The 15,960-nt window shown below is 40.6% G+C and overlaps 2 protein-coding genes across 4 annotated transcripts; one reads left to right on the top strand and one right to left on the bottom strand.

Annotated features, from left to right (window-relative positions):
* Positions 1-763: 763 nt before the first annotated feature.
* tfam (transcription factor A, mitochondrial) lies at positions 764-4,923 on the top strand. Its single transcript, XM_022766004.1, has 7 exons — positions 764-1,011; positions 1,765-1,907; positions 2,143-2,213; positions 2,428-2,577; positions 2,768-2,863; positions 3,757-3,813; positions 3,931-4,923. The coding sequence occupies exons 1-7, from the start codon at positions 926-928 to the stop codon at positions 4,210-4,212; spliced, it is 885 nt and encodes a 294-aa protein (XP_022621725.1). The 5' UTR covers positions 764-925; the 3' UTR covers positions 4,213-4,923.
* Positions 4,924-6,794: 1,871 nt separating this feature from the next.
* On the bottom strand, positions 6,795-15,573 carry LOC111237045 (DNA-directed RNA polymerase III subunit RPC4-like). 3 transcript variants are annotated; one of them, XM_022766001.1, is made up of 8 exons: positions 14,723-15,573; positions 13,618-13,664; positions 13,337-13,497; positions 13,088-13,212; positions 10,911-11,019; positions 9,765-10,051; positions 9,383-9,535; positions 6,795-8,235 (listed from the first exon to the last, which is right to left on the bottom strand). In XM_022766001.1, exons 1-8 carry the CDS (start codon positions 14,912-14,914, stop codon positions 8,095-8,097), a joined length of 1,215 nt encoding a protein of 404 aa, XP_022621722.1. In that variant the 5' UTR covers positions 14,915-15,573; the 3' UTR covers positions 6,795-8,094. The 3 variants fall into 3 exon arrangements, with proteins under 3 accessions (XP_022621722.1, XP_022621724.1, XP_022621723.1); XM_022766003.1 differs by having other exon boundaries at positions 9,383-9,532; XM_022766002.1 differs by having other exon boundaries at positions 13,618-13,661.
* Positions 15,574-15,960: the final 387 nt, after the last annotated feature.

Raw genomic sequence — 15,960 nt, 5'->3', positions numbered from 1 at the left:
TAACAGATACAAAGCATGCAAGTTTACTTGAATTGTCTTAAAACTAGATCTGGACAAGGTCTGAAGATCGGGTAATAAAGCATGACCCATCCTCGTCAAGTCATTGATAATTGTGGTTAAATAGTGGATATTATGAAAAAAAATTAGCACAAAGTTTTGGGCCATGGGACAGTTGTCTGCTTTGCCTGATTGGCAGTATAAAAGGCAAAGCCTTGGTTCAGAACAGAGGAAAAAGGGGCATGTAAGCAAAGCAAAAACACCCACATCTGCAAATCACACAGGTATAAAGATTACAGTGTGTTCAATAATCCCTGAAGAATGAATTCAGGTATGTGACTGTATTTGCCAGCCAGTTACTTAACTGTGAGCTAACAGATGGTGAAACATGTTTTTGTATAATCTTTCACTTTGACCACTTCGACTAGTTGTATTCCTATTTCTGACATACATTTTTTTTTTTTTTTCCTGACATACATTCAGTATAGGTACTGCCCTACAAAGGCTTAGTGCAGTGATTACAGAAGAAGGGGTCAAAGTGTACAGACTGGACGGCAAGCTGTAAGAGACAAAAAGGTTCTAATGCTTTTATTTAGTCTTTTTAGGATTGTTTTATTTTATATGGCAAGATCATTCCCATATATCATGTTCTGTTTCGTAATAAATATTAAACGAGACCATCGATATATTATTAGTAAGACGAACAGAACGGAAACGGAAGTAAACAGCTTCGACCTTTTCCCACAAACCACCGGGTGAGACGGAGGGCGCCTTTTGCTGTTCCTGCATGTCAAGAAGGAGTGGGGAGGAGGCACTGCTTCAATTCAAACATCTAATGCATGAAAATAACAACACGCTGGTTTTGTGGGACAATACGCCTGTCTTTCATTACTCTAGTTAACGGCCTTCAACGTTAATTTACACCGACATGGCTCCGTTCAGTGTGTTAACAGCAAGTGTTAGCCTGTTGGCTAAGTCCTTCAGTGTCTTCTCCTGCACAAGCACCCTGGCAAGGTAGCTAACTTTTAAGTTGCTCTCTGAATCAGCTAGCTGAAGTTGTAGCACAGCTAAGTTAGCCAGCTAGCTTTGGCTTGCTTTCTTGGCACTTCGTTTACTGGAAGTTTGCACAAAATCTTGTTTTTAGAGACTACAGACAGTAATGGAAATAATAACAAGTGAATTACTGTATGTCCTTAAGTCAACTTACTGAATAACCAATCAGTCAGCTACAGCCACGTTTTGAGGCGTTAATTTAGATAACATACTGTGTGTTGAGTGCTTTGAACGGTTGTGATGAGCTTTTAGGGAGTTAATATTAACAAGAAATATAGGCTGTTTATTTAAACATATTCAAAATGTACTTTTTACATTGTAAGTGATACACGTGTGATTGGGGCCGTTTGTTGAATTAAAATGTCTTTTACCGTGTGCACTAGTTTTCAGCCTCTTGCAGTTCATGCTGTCTGTTCTTTTTTCAAAAGCATGACTTAAGGCCATATCATACATATGATCCATATGTGAACTCAATCAAAATATATCTCTACAGTGGTTTTTAGTGTAAAAGGATTATACAAGTTAAAGGAAAACAGATTCTTAACGTCAACCATTTATTCAAAGAATATTATTATTATTGCTTTGGTGTGAGGGATACATATCACATACATTAGTTTAAAAAGAGATGTTTGAGTTTTGTGTGAAGTTCTCTCCACTAGGGAGAATAGATCCGCTTTTTATGTTAATGTGTATGTGTGCATACGCATCCTCCAGGTGTACCAGTGTCCTCCCCGCTGCATACGTCAACCCAGTGAAATGTCTGACTTCTCAGGCCAGCGGCCCTCCAAAGAGACCTCTGAATGGATATTTTAGATATTTTATGGAACAGAAGCCAATCATGATCAGACAAAACCCAGGTAAATGTGCAACGCTTGATACTTGTGGAGGGCAGCTTGAGATATTGATCTCATAAACTAGCTGCACGGATATGGGTTGTTACAGCTTGTAATACTTAACAATAAGCAGTGTGAAGCATGCATATTAAAATCACATTGAAATGTAATCTAACAGTTTGAGGTTTTTTTCTATCTTAAGTCAAGGACTGAGATCATATCAGTCTGTTAAATGCCATCTTGTAATTTTTGCCTTTAGAAATCAAAACAGTGGATATCATCAGGAAGGTTGCCCAACAGTGGAGAACTATGACCCCACAACAGAAACAGGTAGTTCCATATTTTACTTGTAGGACAGTATAAACTGTACTTTATGCTTTTTCGTCTTTAATGTTGCCCTAAGTGCATAAAGTGTAGGCTAAAGAACTTTCCAGATAATCTCTGTGATACTGAATAAGTGTAACACAACACAAGCATAATGTCTTACAGTCTCTCCACACACAGGTTTAGTCAGAATGATGTTGACTTTTTCTCTGTCCTGTAGCCGTTTCAGGAGGCCTCTCTGCGGGCCAGGGAGCAGTTTAAGGTGGACTTCCAGCGCTACCAGGCCCAGCTGACCCCAGCACAGGTCCAGCAGCAAGCCCTGGAGAAGAGGCAGAAGATGGCCAAAAGGAAAGCAATCCGCAAGAAGAGAGTAAGACATATACTGCTTGAGGCCAGAGTGCTCCACTGTCAAGACTGTTTCTGTGATATCCAAGTAATCTAAAAGTTTGACTTTTCTGACAGTATCTTATCCCGTTGAAGTCAGCAGTCTGAGTACTAAATCCTGTTTATATCAACATTGCTGAACAACAACTGTGCTCCTCACTGTGTGTGTGATCCAGGAGTTGAATAGCCTGGGAAAACCCAAACGTCCTCGCACTTCGTTTAACATCTTCATGTCAGAGCACTATGAGGAGGCCAGAGGAACCACCACACAGGTAAGTGACCACAGCACCATGACATGACATTTAAACAGACAGTTCAGGTTATGATATGATCTCTGTAGTAGATGGATGCTCTGCCAGTGACTGATCAGACTTAAATGATGTCATACATATCATGATGTCAAAGAATAAACAGTTGGACAGAAATTGCAGTGTTGCAGCTGCTACTTCACATAAGTCAAAAAAACAAGAAAGAAAAGAAAAAAGTATAAAAAAATTAAAAAAAATAGGAAAATAGAGACTAAAGATAGACCCACAGTTTTACTGTGTGCTGAATATACACAGTACAATGGTGTTAATATAATATACTGTACATTAGTGCTATTTGGGTAGACATCCCTTCTTGTCCCTTGCAAGGAAAAACTCTTCAGTCAGAGGAGTCTGATGTTGCTGCGATAGCAGACTGTAGCAAGGAAAATTGCACTGCACTGGTGAAGGGGATGATGTTTGTGCAGCATCCTCGTCTCCACAACCAACTCCATGGGCTCCAGAGTCAGCCTTCCTGATCAGTTTGTTCAGTTTGTTGGTGTCACTTGGCTCTGGTAACTCCAGCAAAGAATATATTGCACGGGCTTCAACAGACTGGTGACAGATCTGCAACATCTTGCTGCACACATTAAAGGACCTAGAGTCTGCACTGTCCCTCCCTGTAGAAGCCTGTATGTTGTATTTCCAGCCCAGTATGTTCTCAGAATGGACTCCAAGGTATTTGTAACCCTCCATCACCTCCACCTCCTCTCTGGTAACATAACATAGTTCCAGTCCGGGGTTCTGGTCCATGACATGTGGCTGGGATACATACGATTATGTGTTTGTATTGCAAAAGAGAATTTCCGAAGCTTTGAACAACAGTCGTTGATGTAATGTTGTTCCTGATGTTCATTCAGGCAAAGATGAAGTCGCTGTTGGAGGACTGGACGATCCTGTTGAGCCACCAGAAACAGGTCCACACACACACACACACACACATATCTCACACACATATCTCACACACACACATCACATATCCTTTATATGTACTTACAAGGCTTTCATGCAGATGTTCTGTGTTCACATCTCAGGTCTACACACAGCTGGCCCAGGATGACAAAATTCGCTATAAGAATGAGATAAAGTCGTGGGAGGAGCACATGGTGGACATTGGCCGTGAAGACCTGATCCGAGAGCAGACCCTGTCTATCAAGAAAAGACTCGCTGACCCGACTCATGCAGCCAAGAAAACAACAAAGAAAGCTAAAGGGAAGAAGGCCACTGCCAAAGGAAAGTCCAAAACAACCAGGAAGACAACGAAAAGTAGCTCTGCAAAAACTGTCAGGACTAACAAGACCACCGACACCAAATAGGATGTGTGTATCTACTGAGTCTAGAGGGAAAAAAGAGTGTTGAAGACAGCTGAAGACAGGAGTTCTGGCGACATAGGCCTGTGCTCTGTTTGTGACTTTCATTTTCAAGGAAAAACAAAAAAACAAAACAAAGTGAGCTGTTGTCATTCATGTTTAAACAGGCCAATCCTTTCACAGCATTCAGAGGAATTAAGATCATTTTACAACATTGCAGTCACAACTCTTTCTAGTTAACATGACACCAAGTGAATCCTGAACAGGATTGTTACCAGCTACAGTGTGAGCTTATTCTCATCCACTCTACAAACACACATCTGGCTTTGAGTGGTTGAATGGTGTAGACTGGGACTTCGAAGTGATGAAATGAATGATTGTAAAAGCTTAGACATTTGAGTGAGGCGTGAAAGTGATTCTAGGAGGAAAAGTTACTTTTTACTGTCTGCAGTGTTTAAGTTTTCTGAGTGTTACCACAGTAAACATGAGGGAAATGTAAAGGTTACTATTGCCGTCCCAAGAAAAACCACACGTTTCTATTTTTGGTAGAGTGTTAATGTAAAGAATAAGTCTACTCTGATTCTCTATTTTCTTGTCAGCAAATCCACGAAAAGTCCAAAACGGTGTGTTTGTCTCACAGTACTTCCTGACTTCTCTACTGTAAGCCTCAGCTCAAAGCCCAATGGTTCCTACTGAAGAAAAAAAAAAAAAAATACCTCACAAATACAGTTTCATTATTAAGAAAAAAAGTCTGGTCAGTAAATTTCATAAAACAGCTGCTCATTGTAGTTTTTAACACAAGGGAGGAAATGACGGCACAGTGCAGCTTGTTGGCCAGTTCTTATTGACTTTGCTGTTGAGAAAAGGGCCATTGGCCACAAATTTACAGCACTTACAAAATCAGGTGGTACCAACGTTCTATGAATGAAACCTGACTGAATCATCGGTAGCATAAGCTTGTACAGTCGCAACCTCAAACTGTGAAATCCTGACATAAGTAACATAATCAACTGACACTTTGGTCTTTAAACACAAAGTTCCAGGTTATGCATTACTCCAGATGAGCTTCATATGATGCGCTTTGTTCTGTTAACAGCTGTAAAAAAAAAAACAAACAACAAAATACCTGATGGTTGATAATAAAATTTTCTTCACAGCATCCAATAATTATGTGTATCTGATGTAAAGGGTCATTCCCCTTCAGGTATTGGTTTGTTGTGATCATACTGTTTAAAGTCATGAGCCTCCTGCTTCATGTTTAAAGAAACTCGGATAACATCGGTTAACAATCCTGAAATCCAGATTCTGTCTGCTCTTCATGTTAGTTAAATGACACTCTTGTTAGTAATGAAGAACATACTTTCAGTATTGACGGTTTTGTGTTTAGAGCTGCCATATTCAGACAGCGACTACAGTGTGTTTTCTTTGTAACGTGTATTTACTGAATAAACATTTCCATACACTTTTCTACAAGCTTCTACAGCTTTTATGGACCCTAAAAAATTCCAAGCCACAATGTTTAGAAGAATACTCAACAGAATAGCAACAGAGGGTGTATTCTATGAAGGACAAAAAATGAGTAAATGCAGAAATGAATAATTAAATACATTAAAGCAAAAATAAATATACATTTTGCTAAAAAATGCTATTTCTGTATTTGTACATTTATTTCTGTGGTATTTTTTAATTACCAAAATGAATTTATTTTGCATCCATTTACTATTTATTCCTTCATAGTATTCTCTGTACTGCAGATCCCATTTTTCTTATATCAACATACAGTACATTTCTGTTACAGTGAATGTAAATGAAATGTCATAAGGTTTTTAATTAATTACATTACTTGCTCATTAATGAATTTGGACTACATCATTTTGTTGAATGATAATATGAGATCATGTCGTCACAATATGATCTGGAAAGTCCATAAACATTATTGAATTATTGCCCAGCATCAGTTCAGATATTACAGAATCGAGACTTTCAGTTGTGCCTGGGAGAGTCAAGAGAAACTCTGTTGACTTTGTTTCTCCCAGTTAAACATGAACAAGTTCATTTACATCGTGTCATGAATGCAGCATTTTTGCCAAAGAGTAATTACAGTAATACCAAGCTGAAAACTGTTTCTGGGTGAAAATGAACATCTGCTGCAGCTGTATTTACAGTCAACAGTGATGACAGGCTGTACCGACAACACCAGATAACAGTCAATCTCAACCCAACCGGTCGAGGCAGACCCCCCCCCCCCCCCCCACCCCCCCACCCCGAGTCTGGTTCTTTTGGAGGTTTCTTCCTGTTCACTGAGTGCTGCTCATGGTGGAACAGTTGGGTTTCTCTCTGTAATATTGTAAGGTCCTGACCTGACTCTGTAAAGAGCCATGAGATAATGTATGTTATAACTTATAATTAGCAATAAAGTTGAAATTAAAAACAAGGTTTATTTTCATTGCATTTCTCAAAACCAATGCAAAAGTTCTTTAAACATGAAGAAAAACAAAGATTCAGGAATAAAATGAAGGCAGAAAACCAGTAAAACAGATATGTTAACAATCTACAATGTCCAGCGTATAAAACATGAGATATCAGTATAAAAGGCATAAAAATGAGTTTTAATAAATGATTTAAAGCGAAACATGCTCAGCCTGAGCTCCTCAAAGCACATCCATGCTGCCCTGTCACAGTCCCTCTAGTTTTAAACCCACACACAGGAACAGCAATGATGTGGAGCCATCAACAGACTTAAAAGCAGTTTTTATACACAAACCCACTGCTGAAGGCTTCATTAGGACGGCACGATCCTCTGTATCAAAAGCTGCACTACAGTCTTCCAAAATAAAAATCCAGCTGTGTCTCGTCCTGCATCTGCATTCATTCAGAGCTGATTCAAGACTGAAAAGTTTTCTCCAGTGAGATACCTTTAAAGCCTGAAATTTTCAAGATTAAATGATCTGAAACCGCTTTCACAAAGTGCAATGACAAGGTTTTGGCAGTAAACAGGTTGGCAGTTTGGAATCTGGTTTGTATTTTATATATAAAAACTTCTACCACTGGAGATCAGCAACATCTGGATTTACAGCTGCTGTTCAGCTGCTCTGTGGGGCTGATGTGAAGAAAGAGTAACTGATGTGGATGTAGCAGAAAACTAAGCAGAAAGAACAAACATAACAGACTGGAAATACAACTCTAAGTTAACTGAACACTACAAATGTTACAAAGTCTAAATGCATCACGTACATTATCAGTGCGCTAACAGAACATCTGCTTTGCACCTTTTAGTCTACAGAATCCACACATGGTGAGAGTTTCCACTTGTCATCTATCACTCATTACAAGTTTGACCTTTGACCTCTTCTAAGTGGATCCTGTAACGGACCAAAATCAGCTACAACATGTGGTTGATGTCTTTTGCTGGTGTTCAGTCAGTGTGAAGCTCACAATCATATCGTCTGCTGTGCTGGTGTGTGTAGAACTGACGCAGTGAGAAGTCACCCATCTATAAAAAGGTAATCAGTGCACAGGTAACAGTATACAACAGAGTCATTGTGGAGTCACCACGTATTTACACCACGTCGCAATTTTCATCTTTCCACAAATCATCTCTGGCAGTGTCGTCACATCGGAGAGAGTTATTCAAATTCTGATGGATTGTTTTACCGTCACAGGATTTTCAAAAGTTACAACCAGTTAAAAGTTTTCACAGATAAAATATAATAACAACAGGTTAATGAAGTAGCTGCCTTAAAAACGTCAGACAGAGGTCTGTGCTGTAACAACTAAACATGTGCCATCAGATCAGGAGTGTCACAGAATCCAAAATAAATCTTTCCATGTGTCAAAGAGTGTCACTTTCAGATCTGCTGAGTCTCTGTGCAGAAGATAAGAACATGATCAGGGTCCTTTTTGCTGCTGTGTTGCAGCTTGTCTCAGTAAAGCCTGGAAGTCAGGAGACAAGACCAGTTTGTGGTGGACATTTCCCAGCACCATCATGTCTCCAGTCCGCCCCTCAGACAGACGCACAGACACCAGTTGCTGCAGAAGGAAGAAGAGGAGATTGTTTCTGTATTAACAGTGACAGAGCAGCTTCATTTTTCCAACTGATCACTGGCAGCGTTCCACAGTCTGCAGTGGTTTGGTAGCAGTTTGGAAGAGGGATAAAAAATACAATAAATAGTAGTAATAGTAATAGAAAGTATTTTGTGAAATTATATGATTAAATTCAAAGATTTTTTTCCCAAAGAAATATTTTTTTAAACAATATTATTGAAAAAATGACATATACAGATTTTGATGAAAGTGATAATAACAAAATGTGGCACATCAATATCTGGAGATATTTACATTTTTCATTTTTGTTGCATATTAAATTAATTTATTAAGGTTTCAAGTCTACTACGAAACTACGAGAGCTGCCATCTTGCTTTTGTGACGCATTTTGCAACACAGCCCTCAACTTCGCTGAAAGGCAGCCATTGGAATCAGGTAACCCAGGTGGCAAGATGGCGGACCGGGCACAGGAAGGATTCTGAGCTCCATTCAGCTTGTTCCCTCATTCATATCACGTTAAGTTTAAGCTGCTGTTCCGCGATCAAGACCACGACTTTATATGATAGAATTCAAAAGAGTCCACAAACAAAAACAAAAGAAGCTAACACTGCTAACATAGACCAGCATAACCACGCAGCACTAATTCTGATGGAAACGTCCTCGTCAGGTGGAGTCAGACACCATGTCATGCTTCACCTTCAAAGAAGGGAAAAAATGAAAAGTCTCGGACACAGAAACCTCTCAGCGCTTCACAACCTGACGTCCATGATGAAATCATGAATCAGCAACTGACTGAGCTTATAAAAGAGAACTGCTGTGAGGGAAACAGTTCTCGAATTGGAGTGAAAAAATCAATGGAGCCTGAGGAGGCGAACATGAGGGTGAAAACACACAGGAGAGAGTAACTCTATAGGTTCTGCATTGTTCTCTGGACAAAACTGTTCTGTTTTGACTCTAAATGGTTAAAGGATTTTTGCATTAAGGACTCAGATTTTTGTATTGTCTCCTTTGATATCAGAGGTCTTAGGGACAATACCAAAGGAAAAGCTAAGAACAGCACACTGCTACTTTAATCATAGTAGGCCACTGTGGGTGAACCTAACAGCTTACTCTGCACCCACACTCATGGTACCTGTAGGAAGGAGAATGCAGCTCCTTCAGAGACGTCCATGACGATGTCGCCCAGCTTCAGCTCCACCTTCCCTGACCTTCTGATCTGCAGTTTACCCAGAAATCCTTCTGGGAATTGTGACAGCACAGGACAGCCCTCCTTCGTCACAGCCTGCTGAGGAGAGGCACAGATACACACCCTGTTAAAACCTGGCTGATACAAGCATTTTTGTGTTGAAAAGTCCAGCAGCTGAGAAAAAACTAGAGCAAGTAAAACCAGAATTAAAGAAAGGGCTCAGAGAGGGTCAGTAATAAGACAAAGAGTAAAGGATGGGAGCCATCAAATCCAGAAAAGTAAGAACATGTGATATTAGTTAGTTATAGTTTTCCCTCTGTAAACTCACCTGTGCTTGCAGATGTGCTGGTCTCTTGTCTTCAGCCTTGCCTTCCTTCTTGGCAGGTTTCTGTGCAGGACATGCGACAGCGGGGTCCTGCTTCTGTCCCGACGCTCTGCCCGGCATACAGTCAGGTAACTGCATGAAGAAGAGCTCCTCTCTGCCAGACAGGCTGAGGTCCTGCAGCAGGTCCACCAGAGATGGCTGCTCTGGTTTGGGCAACACTGTCCTGCTGGGGCCTACCCTACCCTGATCTTCACAGACCGGAGGTCTGAGCAGAGGAGGGTTCTCTGGATCTGTGCGAGGAAGAACCACAAATCCTTCAACACAAGAACAGACTGCACATCATGCAGGCAAGGAAGTCACATGTTCCATATATTTGGCACTCATTCAGCCATGATGCTCATACACTCACTGAGCTCTTTATTAGGAACACCACACTAACACTGGGTAGTTCCTCTCTTTGTTCTCAAACAGCCTCAGTTCTTCATGTCATGGAGACTCTGCTCCATGTTGACATGACTGCATCACATCATCTCTGCTGATCTGTCAGCTGCACATTCATGCTGCCAATCTCCTGTTCTACCACATGGCAGAGGTTTTCTACTGGATTCAGGTCTGGAGACTTGGGGGTGGGGGTGGGTGGGGGGTGGGGGGGTCAGCTCCAACCAGTCTGTCCATTCTGCTCTGACCTCTGACCTCTCTCATCAACACAGAGCTGCTGCTCACTGGTTGTTTTTTTTGTTTTTTGGCTCCATTCTGAGTAAAAACTCTAGAGGCTGTTGTGAGTGAAAATCCAGGAGATCAGCATTTTGAGAGATAATCAAACCAGCCGCAGTCAGAGTGACTGAGATCACACTGCCTCACTCTGATGATTGATGTAGCATTAACTGAAGCTCCTGACCTGTATCTGCAGGATTTTATACACTGCACTGCTGCCACATGCTATATGGCTGATTGGATAATCGCATGAATAAGCAGATACACAGATGCCTCTAATAAAGCGCTCTGTGAGTGTATGTGAATTTTGTTTATTAAATGCTGTATATTTCAGGCTATTTCTGCCATGAAATGAGCTCCTCGTTAACAGACATGTAATGTGACACTGTTGTTCAGACAGTGGCAGCAGAAGAAGTAAGAGGTGGTTTTTCTCACATGTTGTGGTCGACAGTGTTTGACTCTTGACGAAGCTGCTGGACTGAAACAGAGGCAGCTGGATGGGTTTCAGCCTGGCATCGTTCCTGAGATCTGGATCATCTATGAACTGTAGGTGCAACACATAATATTAGTTATGAGCTGATCAGTCACCAGTGATGAGGGTAATTATTATTATTATTATTATGGCAACATTAATTAAAGAACTTTATCTTCAGTTTCAGTGGAGAGGAATGAACAACAGCTTTCTGTTTGCATTTGACACAGAAAACAGTCACATTTGACTCCACTAGTTCAGGCCCCTGCTTTAGTGTGTATATTTCATTTTAAAGCTGCACTGATCAATATTTTATATATTAATAACTGATCAAGTGATATGTATATGTAATGTGTAGGGTGTCAGTTGAAGCCAGATATTTTGTTGCAGGAGGAGAACAAACCGGAGCTAAAAGGAGAGAGACTATTGTCCTGACATTCATCAGGTGAACTCACCTACTACAAGTAGTTGCTCTGTGCCTGCTGCATTTCTAAATAGCTAACAGTTTTGAAGCACAATAGCCACATTTTCATGAGGTCATAGTGTGTGAAATGTTGTGTTTTCAGCTTGTTGCACTTCCTCCAAGTGGCCAAGAACAATGAATGCAGCTTTAAAGGACAGTTTAAACCAACAGTCTGATGATCATATTGTTTTTGCTTGATATAATCATTCCTCCTGTTCATTCTGACAGTAAAAACTATCAAAGTAAGTCTGTTAAGATTCTCAGGGTATGTCCTCACTAATATGTTTTCATTTTAAAATGGTGTTTTAAAAGGAAAACGATCTCCATCCAGACAAGCATTTTAGCTCAGAATCAGAAATCATCATCCATACTAAGACACCTGAAAAGGGGTATCACATGACTATTCATGTGCACTGGACATGCTGGTGCTGGTGTAAACAGGAAGCAGTCTACTCTGCAGTTGGTTTGTTGCAGAAAATACAAACAAGGAACAGCAAAGACAAAAATGTAGAATGTAACTGAACAACAGCTGCTAGCAAAGACAACAAGGTCCGTAACACTTGTAATTTATTATCATGTTGTACTCACCACTGGCAGTCGAGACTGAAAAGACCTAATTAGAAGGCAAACGTCTGCGTCATGTTTTCCAAAAGTCACAGTTTTTGCCCTTCCAGACTATACCAGAGTTTCAAACTAATACAGGGTCAGCAGTGTTTGCAAAAGTCTCCGTTTTAGGGGCTTGAAAACTCTGAATGGGGTAAATGTAGCAAAAATTATGTATCTTAAAACTAAAACGTATTAGTGTGGATGTAGCCTCAGTCATCCAGGTCATGGTTATCCAAGAATCGTTGAATCATGGGACACTGGACGTTTCACCTCTCATCCAAGTGGCTTCTTCAGCTCTGACTGACTGGTGAGGAGACCCAGGTATTAAACCTCTGTGGGTTTGTTATCTGTGCCATTGATGTAAATTGGTTCATCCAATCCAGCTGCCCTTGATTCAACTTTCCTTGGACGGCCCTTTAGTACTACATTCCCTCTTTACAGCAAGGACAATTTATTTCAATGTCCACATGGGCACTATTGTTTAAAAGGTCCATATTTTCCTCTTCTCCTGTGTTTTATATGAAGTGTTGATCCATAAGAAGATATATTTGTGGTTTTAAGAACTAAGAAAACATCTCTATGTAGTTTTACATCTCCTCTCTCAGGCTTCTCTCTGGAGCTCTAGTAACAACAGGTAAATGAGCCAATCAGAAGAGAAGAGGCTCTGAGTCTCTCTTTGATAGGCTGACTGTTTTCTGAGTGAGCTAATTAAACTGTGGCAGATTTCAGATAAACACTTGGAGAAACCAAATCCTGGAAGGTTAGATGGTGGGTCCTGGTGGGCGGGGCTTGAGGCATGGCTGAGAGCGGTGACTGCTTTGTTGCGACATCACAAAGTTCCACAAGTCCTGATGGCTCATTTTAAGGGCTCAGTTTCTGAATACAGGCTGTGTGCATTTCTCTGTGGACTGAGGCTTTGATACTTTCACAGTATTAATATAGAACCTAGACCTGATCTATAATCAATATAATCATGGACATCTACCTTTATACTATATGGGACCTTTAAGACTGACTTGTAATTTTGTGAACCTATCCTTTAAGGTATAGCTGATAGCAGGAAGTACTCACATCATCCCTCTGTAGTTTACTGAGTATCTCATCTTCATCTTCCTCTGAATCTTTCCTCTCTTTCTTCACAAGTTTACATACAGGAGGGGTGGTGGAGTCACGCTTGTCTGCAGCAGCACGCCAGCCTGAACAGAGGGATTGATTGTGAGGGAAAGAAGTAGTGAACCTGTAATATCGTCTGTAACTGAAGCTCTGGTGCCTCAATTCCCTGAAAAAGAAAGCATATGAAAGAGAAGAGAAGGTGGCCACCTGTTCTGCAGACGGTGTCAGCAGGACCCTGTTCAAAGATGGAGTGAGACTGAATAGTCTGAGGCCTCTCTCTCCTCTTCCCTCTGTTCTCCCTCGCTCCTCTCCTCTCATCCCTCTCTCTTCTTTCCTTCTTTGGAGCCACACTTATCTTTTCCTTTAACCTGGGGAAGAATCAGATACAACGTTCATAAACATTAAACACGACATACTGACAGCGCAAAAGCTGCAGTGCTTTCATTATGAAACAGGAGACTGGAATCATCTTATTAATGGTCACTCACTCATCTTTACTTTTCCTCACAGCGTGGACGTTCGGCTCAAAGGTCTTCTTCAGAAAAAAGAGAAAACACTGTTTAGACCAAGTATTTCTTTATGGGGATTTGAAACAAATGACTTTAAACTGTGTTTCGCGTGTTGGTGATGATACAGATTACGTTTGTTTCTTATTACTTCTTTACAGTTTCATTTTAATAGTGACCCTTCCATTAGCACATGCATATCAAGGAAGGGAGCTCTACTTTTTCTTGGTAATGATCCAAGGGCAATGGACCTTGCAATCATTGTCACTGGCTCCCAGCACATTACAAGACAAACTCTGCCATCTGCTGGTTCTCTACTGAAACAAGCCCTTCTTGGTGCAAGAAATCCTGTTTTATTCGATAGTATTGTCAGTTTTTAGCAGCATGCCACAAAGTTAGTCCGGTCATGTTTCTATTATCTTAGAAACATTTTCCATAATATGATCTTGCCTAACTCTATAAAACACAGACACCATTTGTAATGCTTTAATATCTGTAAAGAGCTCAGGTTTTTAAATCAATGACAACATTATCCTCTTTACACTGGCTCCCAGTGTGTTTTAGGATTGTCTTATTGATAACTACTGAAGCTCTCCATGGACTCTCTCCCCGCTACATTTATGACCATTTGTACCATCTGAGCCAGTGTGCAGTTTGAGAACCTCAGGCAGAGGTGTTGTACCTGTTCCACAGGCCCGACAGAAAATATAACACATTTGACTTGGCTCAGTTTTTGCTAAATGCCTATCATCAACATATGAGAGCATTACATGTTGAATTTATTCAGTTTATATCTGATATAATGTTTTTGGCACATAAACATATGTATACATATACTGTATACAGAACCATGCACTTGCTTCCTTTTACTTTTAGTTTTCTCTTGCCTCTGAGGGGAACTGGATGTAGGAAGTGTCTTGTAAGCTCATGTGGGCTGGGCAACTTTAGTCATGTGATATTCATTCATACCTCTATAATTACCTCTATTGATTTGATTCCCTATAGTAGCTACTGATATGTTCATTTTAATATTCAATCCTTAGTGCTTTAATATTACATTCCACCCTTGTGGTGTATCAATCATTACCTTTGGTTTTTTAAAGGCTCCCCCCAGTGTCAAGTCCCTGGTCCTGAGGGATGTCAGTCTCACAGGTGGAGTTGGGGAGGACATACTCCTGACCGTGCCTTGATGTCCTCTGCCCGCGGTGAGACTCAGCCCGGCCCCGCTGCTGAGGCCGGAGCAGCCGGGTACACTTGCTGCATCCCCCGAGTCGGTCATTTTGTGGGCTCAGGTTCTCCTTGTTTTACTTCTGTGGCTAACGGATGTTCATAGGCTAATTAATAACGTTATAGTTTGGGACACACTTCAAGCTCTTATTCTGAAAGTAATGGCGTTTCAAATCCGGTTTCTCTCAGCTGAGTGACTTCATTTTATTCCTTCTGTCTCTGTCCAGCAAAAACATCCCAAGAACAGTTAATTCACGCTGAAACCCACAATGAGCACAGTCTAAACCAAGCACGGGTCCACACACACCAGACAACTTATCAGCTTATTATCCTCCATTTTGTTCCCACTCGCGTTAAAAGACTGCCCCAGAATACAAAACTGCGCACTCATGAGCACATAAATAATTCCGTTTTTGCACAGCACAACACTATTACCGGTAGTTACACTCGGTCCCGCTGCATTGTGTAGTAGTGCCTCTGAAAGGCTGCGCACGAATAACTCTTCATCTTCGACACTTCATCTTCTTGGTGAAAACACAGTGGGATTTCCGGGCGGTGGCTGTAGAAAACAAACAGTCCCGAGTGAAAACGTCAAATATATTCAAACAGTGATATTATTCCAGCAGTTCCGTTTTGCTACCTGTTTAATTTGGGCAGTGTAAATGGATCTCATTTCCTTCCGTACTGCGCAGCTATTGTTGTTGTTGTTATTAAAAGGGTACGTCACATGTGCAACCACTAGAGGGCGGTATTTGTCTGGTGTGTGAGAGCAGGTCCTGCTACATTAGGGAGACTGGGAACGGTTGCAACACTTTTTGCATTTCTCTCAGTTACTTAGACATATTTGGACTACACCTACCAAACCTTTAAATATTAACTTATATATATAAACATATATTCGTCTGCTAATTACCTATAACATTTAAAGATGATTACATATGACAATATAATCGGATCAGGGATGGTTGCAACATACTAAAAATACATTAAGTTTCACTAATTAATTTTTGCTCCTTGCCTAAATATGCATATTATTCTGAATATATATGCATTGTTTTAGAATAAAATTATAGAATTATTTATTGATACTATAATATT

Source organism: Seriola dumerili, unplaced genomic scaffold (assembly GCF_002260705.1).
Source record: "Seriola dumerili isolate Sdu_G_001 unplaced genomic scaffold, Sdu_1.0 BDQW01000807.1, whole genome shotgun sequence".
Classification (NCBI taxonomy): Eukaryota; Metazoa; Chordata; class Actinopteri; order Carangiformes; family Carangidae; genus Seriola; species Seriola dumerili.
This window is presented reverse-complemented; position numbering and strand designations above follow the sequence as displayed.

What these genes read in the sequence shown, in the direction of transcription:
- LOC111237045 (XM_022766001.1), bottom strand. Translation starts at nt 14,914, where the DNA reads ATGACCGACTCGGGGGATGCAGCAAGTGTACCCGGCTGCTCCGGCCTC. An exon ending in GTGAGGAAAAGTAAAGATGA is followed by an intron (nt 13,498 to 13,617) that starts GTGAGTGACCAT and finishes ATTCTTCCCCAG; the next exon opens with GTTAAAGGAAAAGATAAGTG. An exon ending in CTGCATTCTCCTTCCTACAG is followed by an intron (nt 8,236 to 9,382) that starts GTACCATGAGTG and finishes TTCCTTCTGCAG; the next exon opens with CAACTGGTGTCTGTGCGTCT.
- tfam (XM_022766004.1), top strand. Translation starts at nt 926, where the DNA reads ATGGCTCCGTTCAGTGTGTTAACAGCAAGTGTTAGCCTGTTGGCTAAG. An exon ending in TGCACAAGCACCCTGGCAAG is followed by an intron (nt 1,012 to 1,764) that starts GTAGCTAACTTT and finishes CGCATCCTCCAG; the next exon opens with GTGTACCAGTGTCCTCCCCG. An exon ending in AAGCAATCCGCAAGAAGAGA is followed by an intron (nt 2,578 to 2,767) that starts GTAAGACATATA and finishes TGTGTGATCCAG; the next exon opens with GAGTTGAATAGCCTGGGAAA.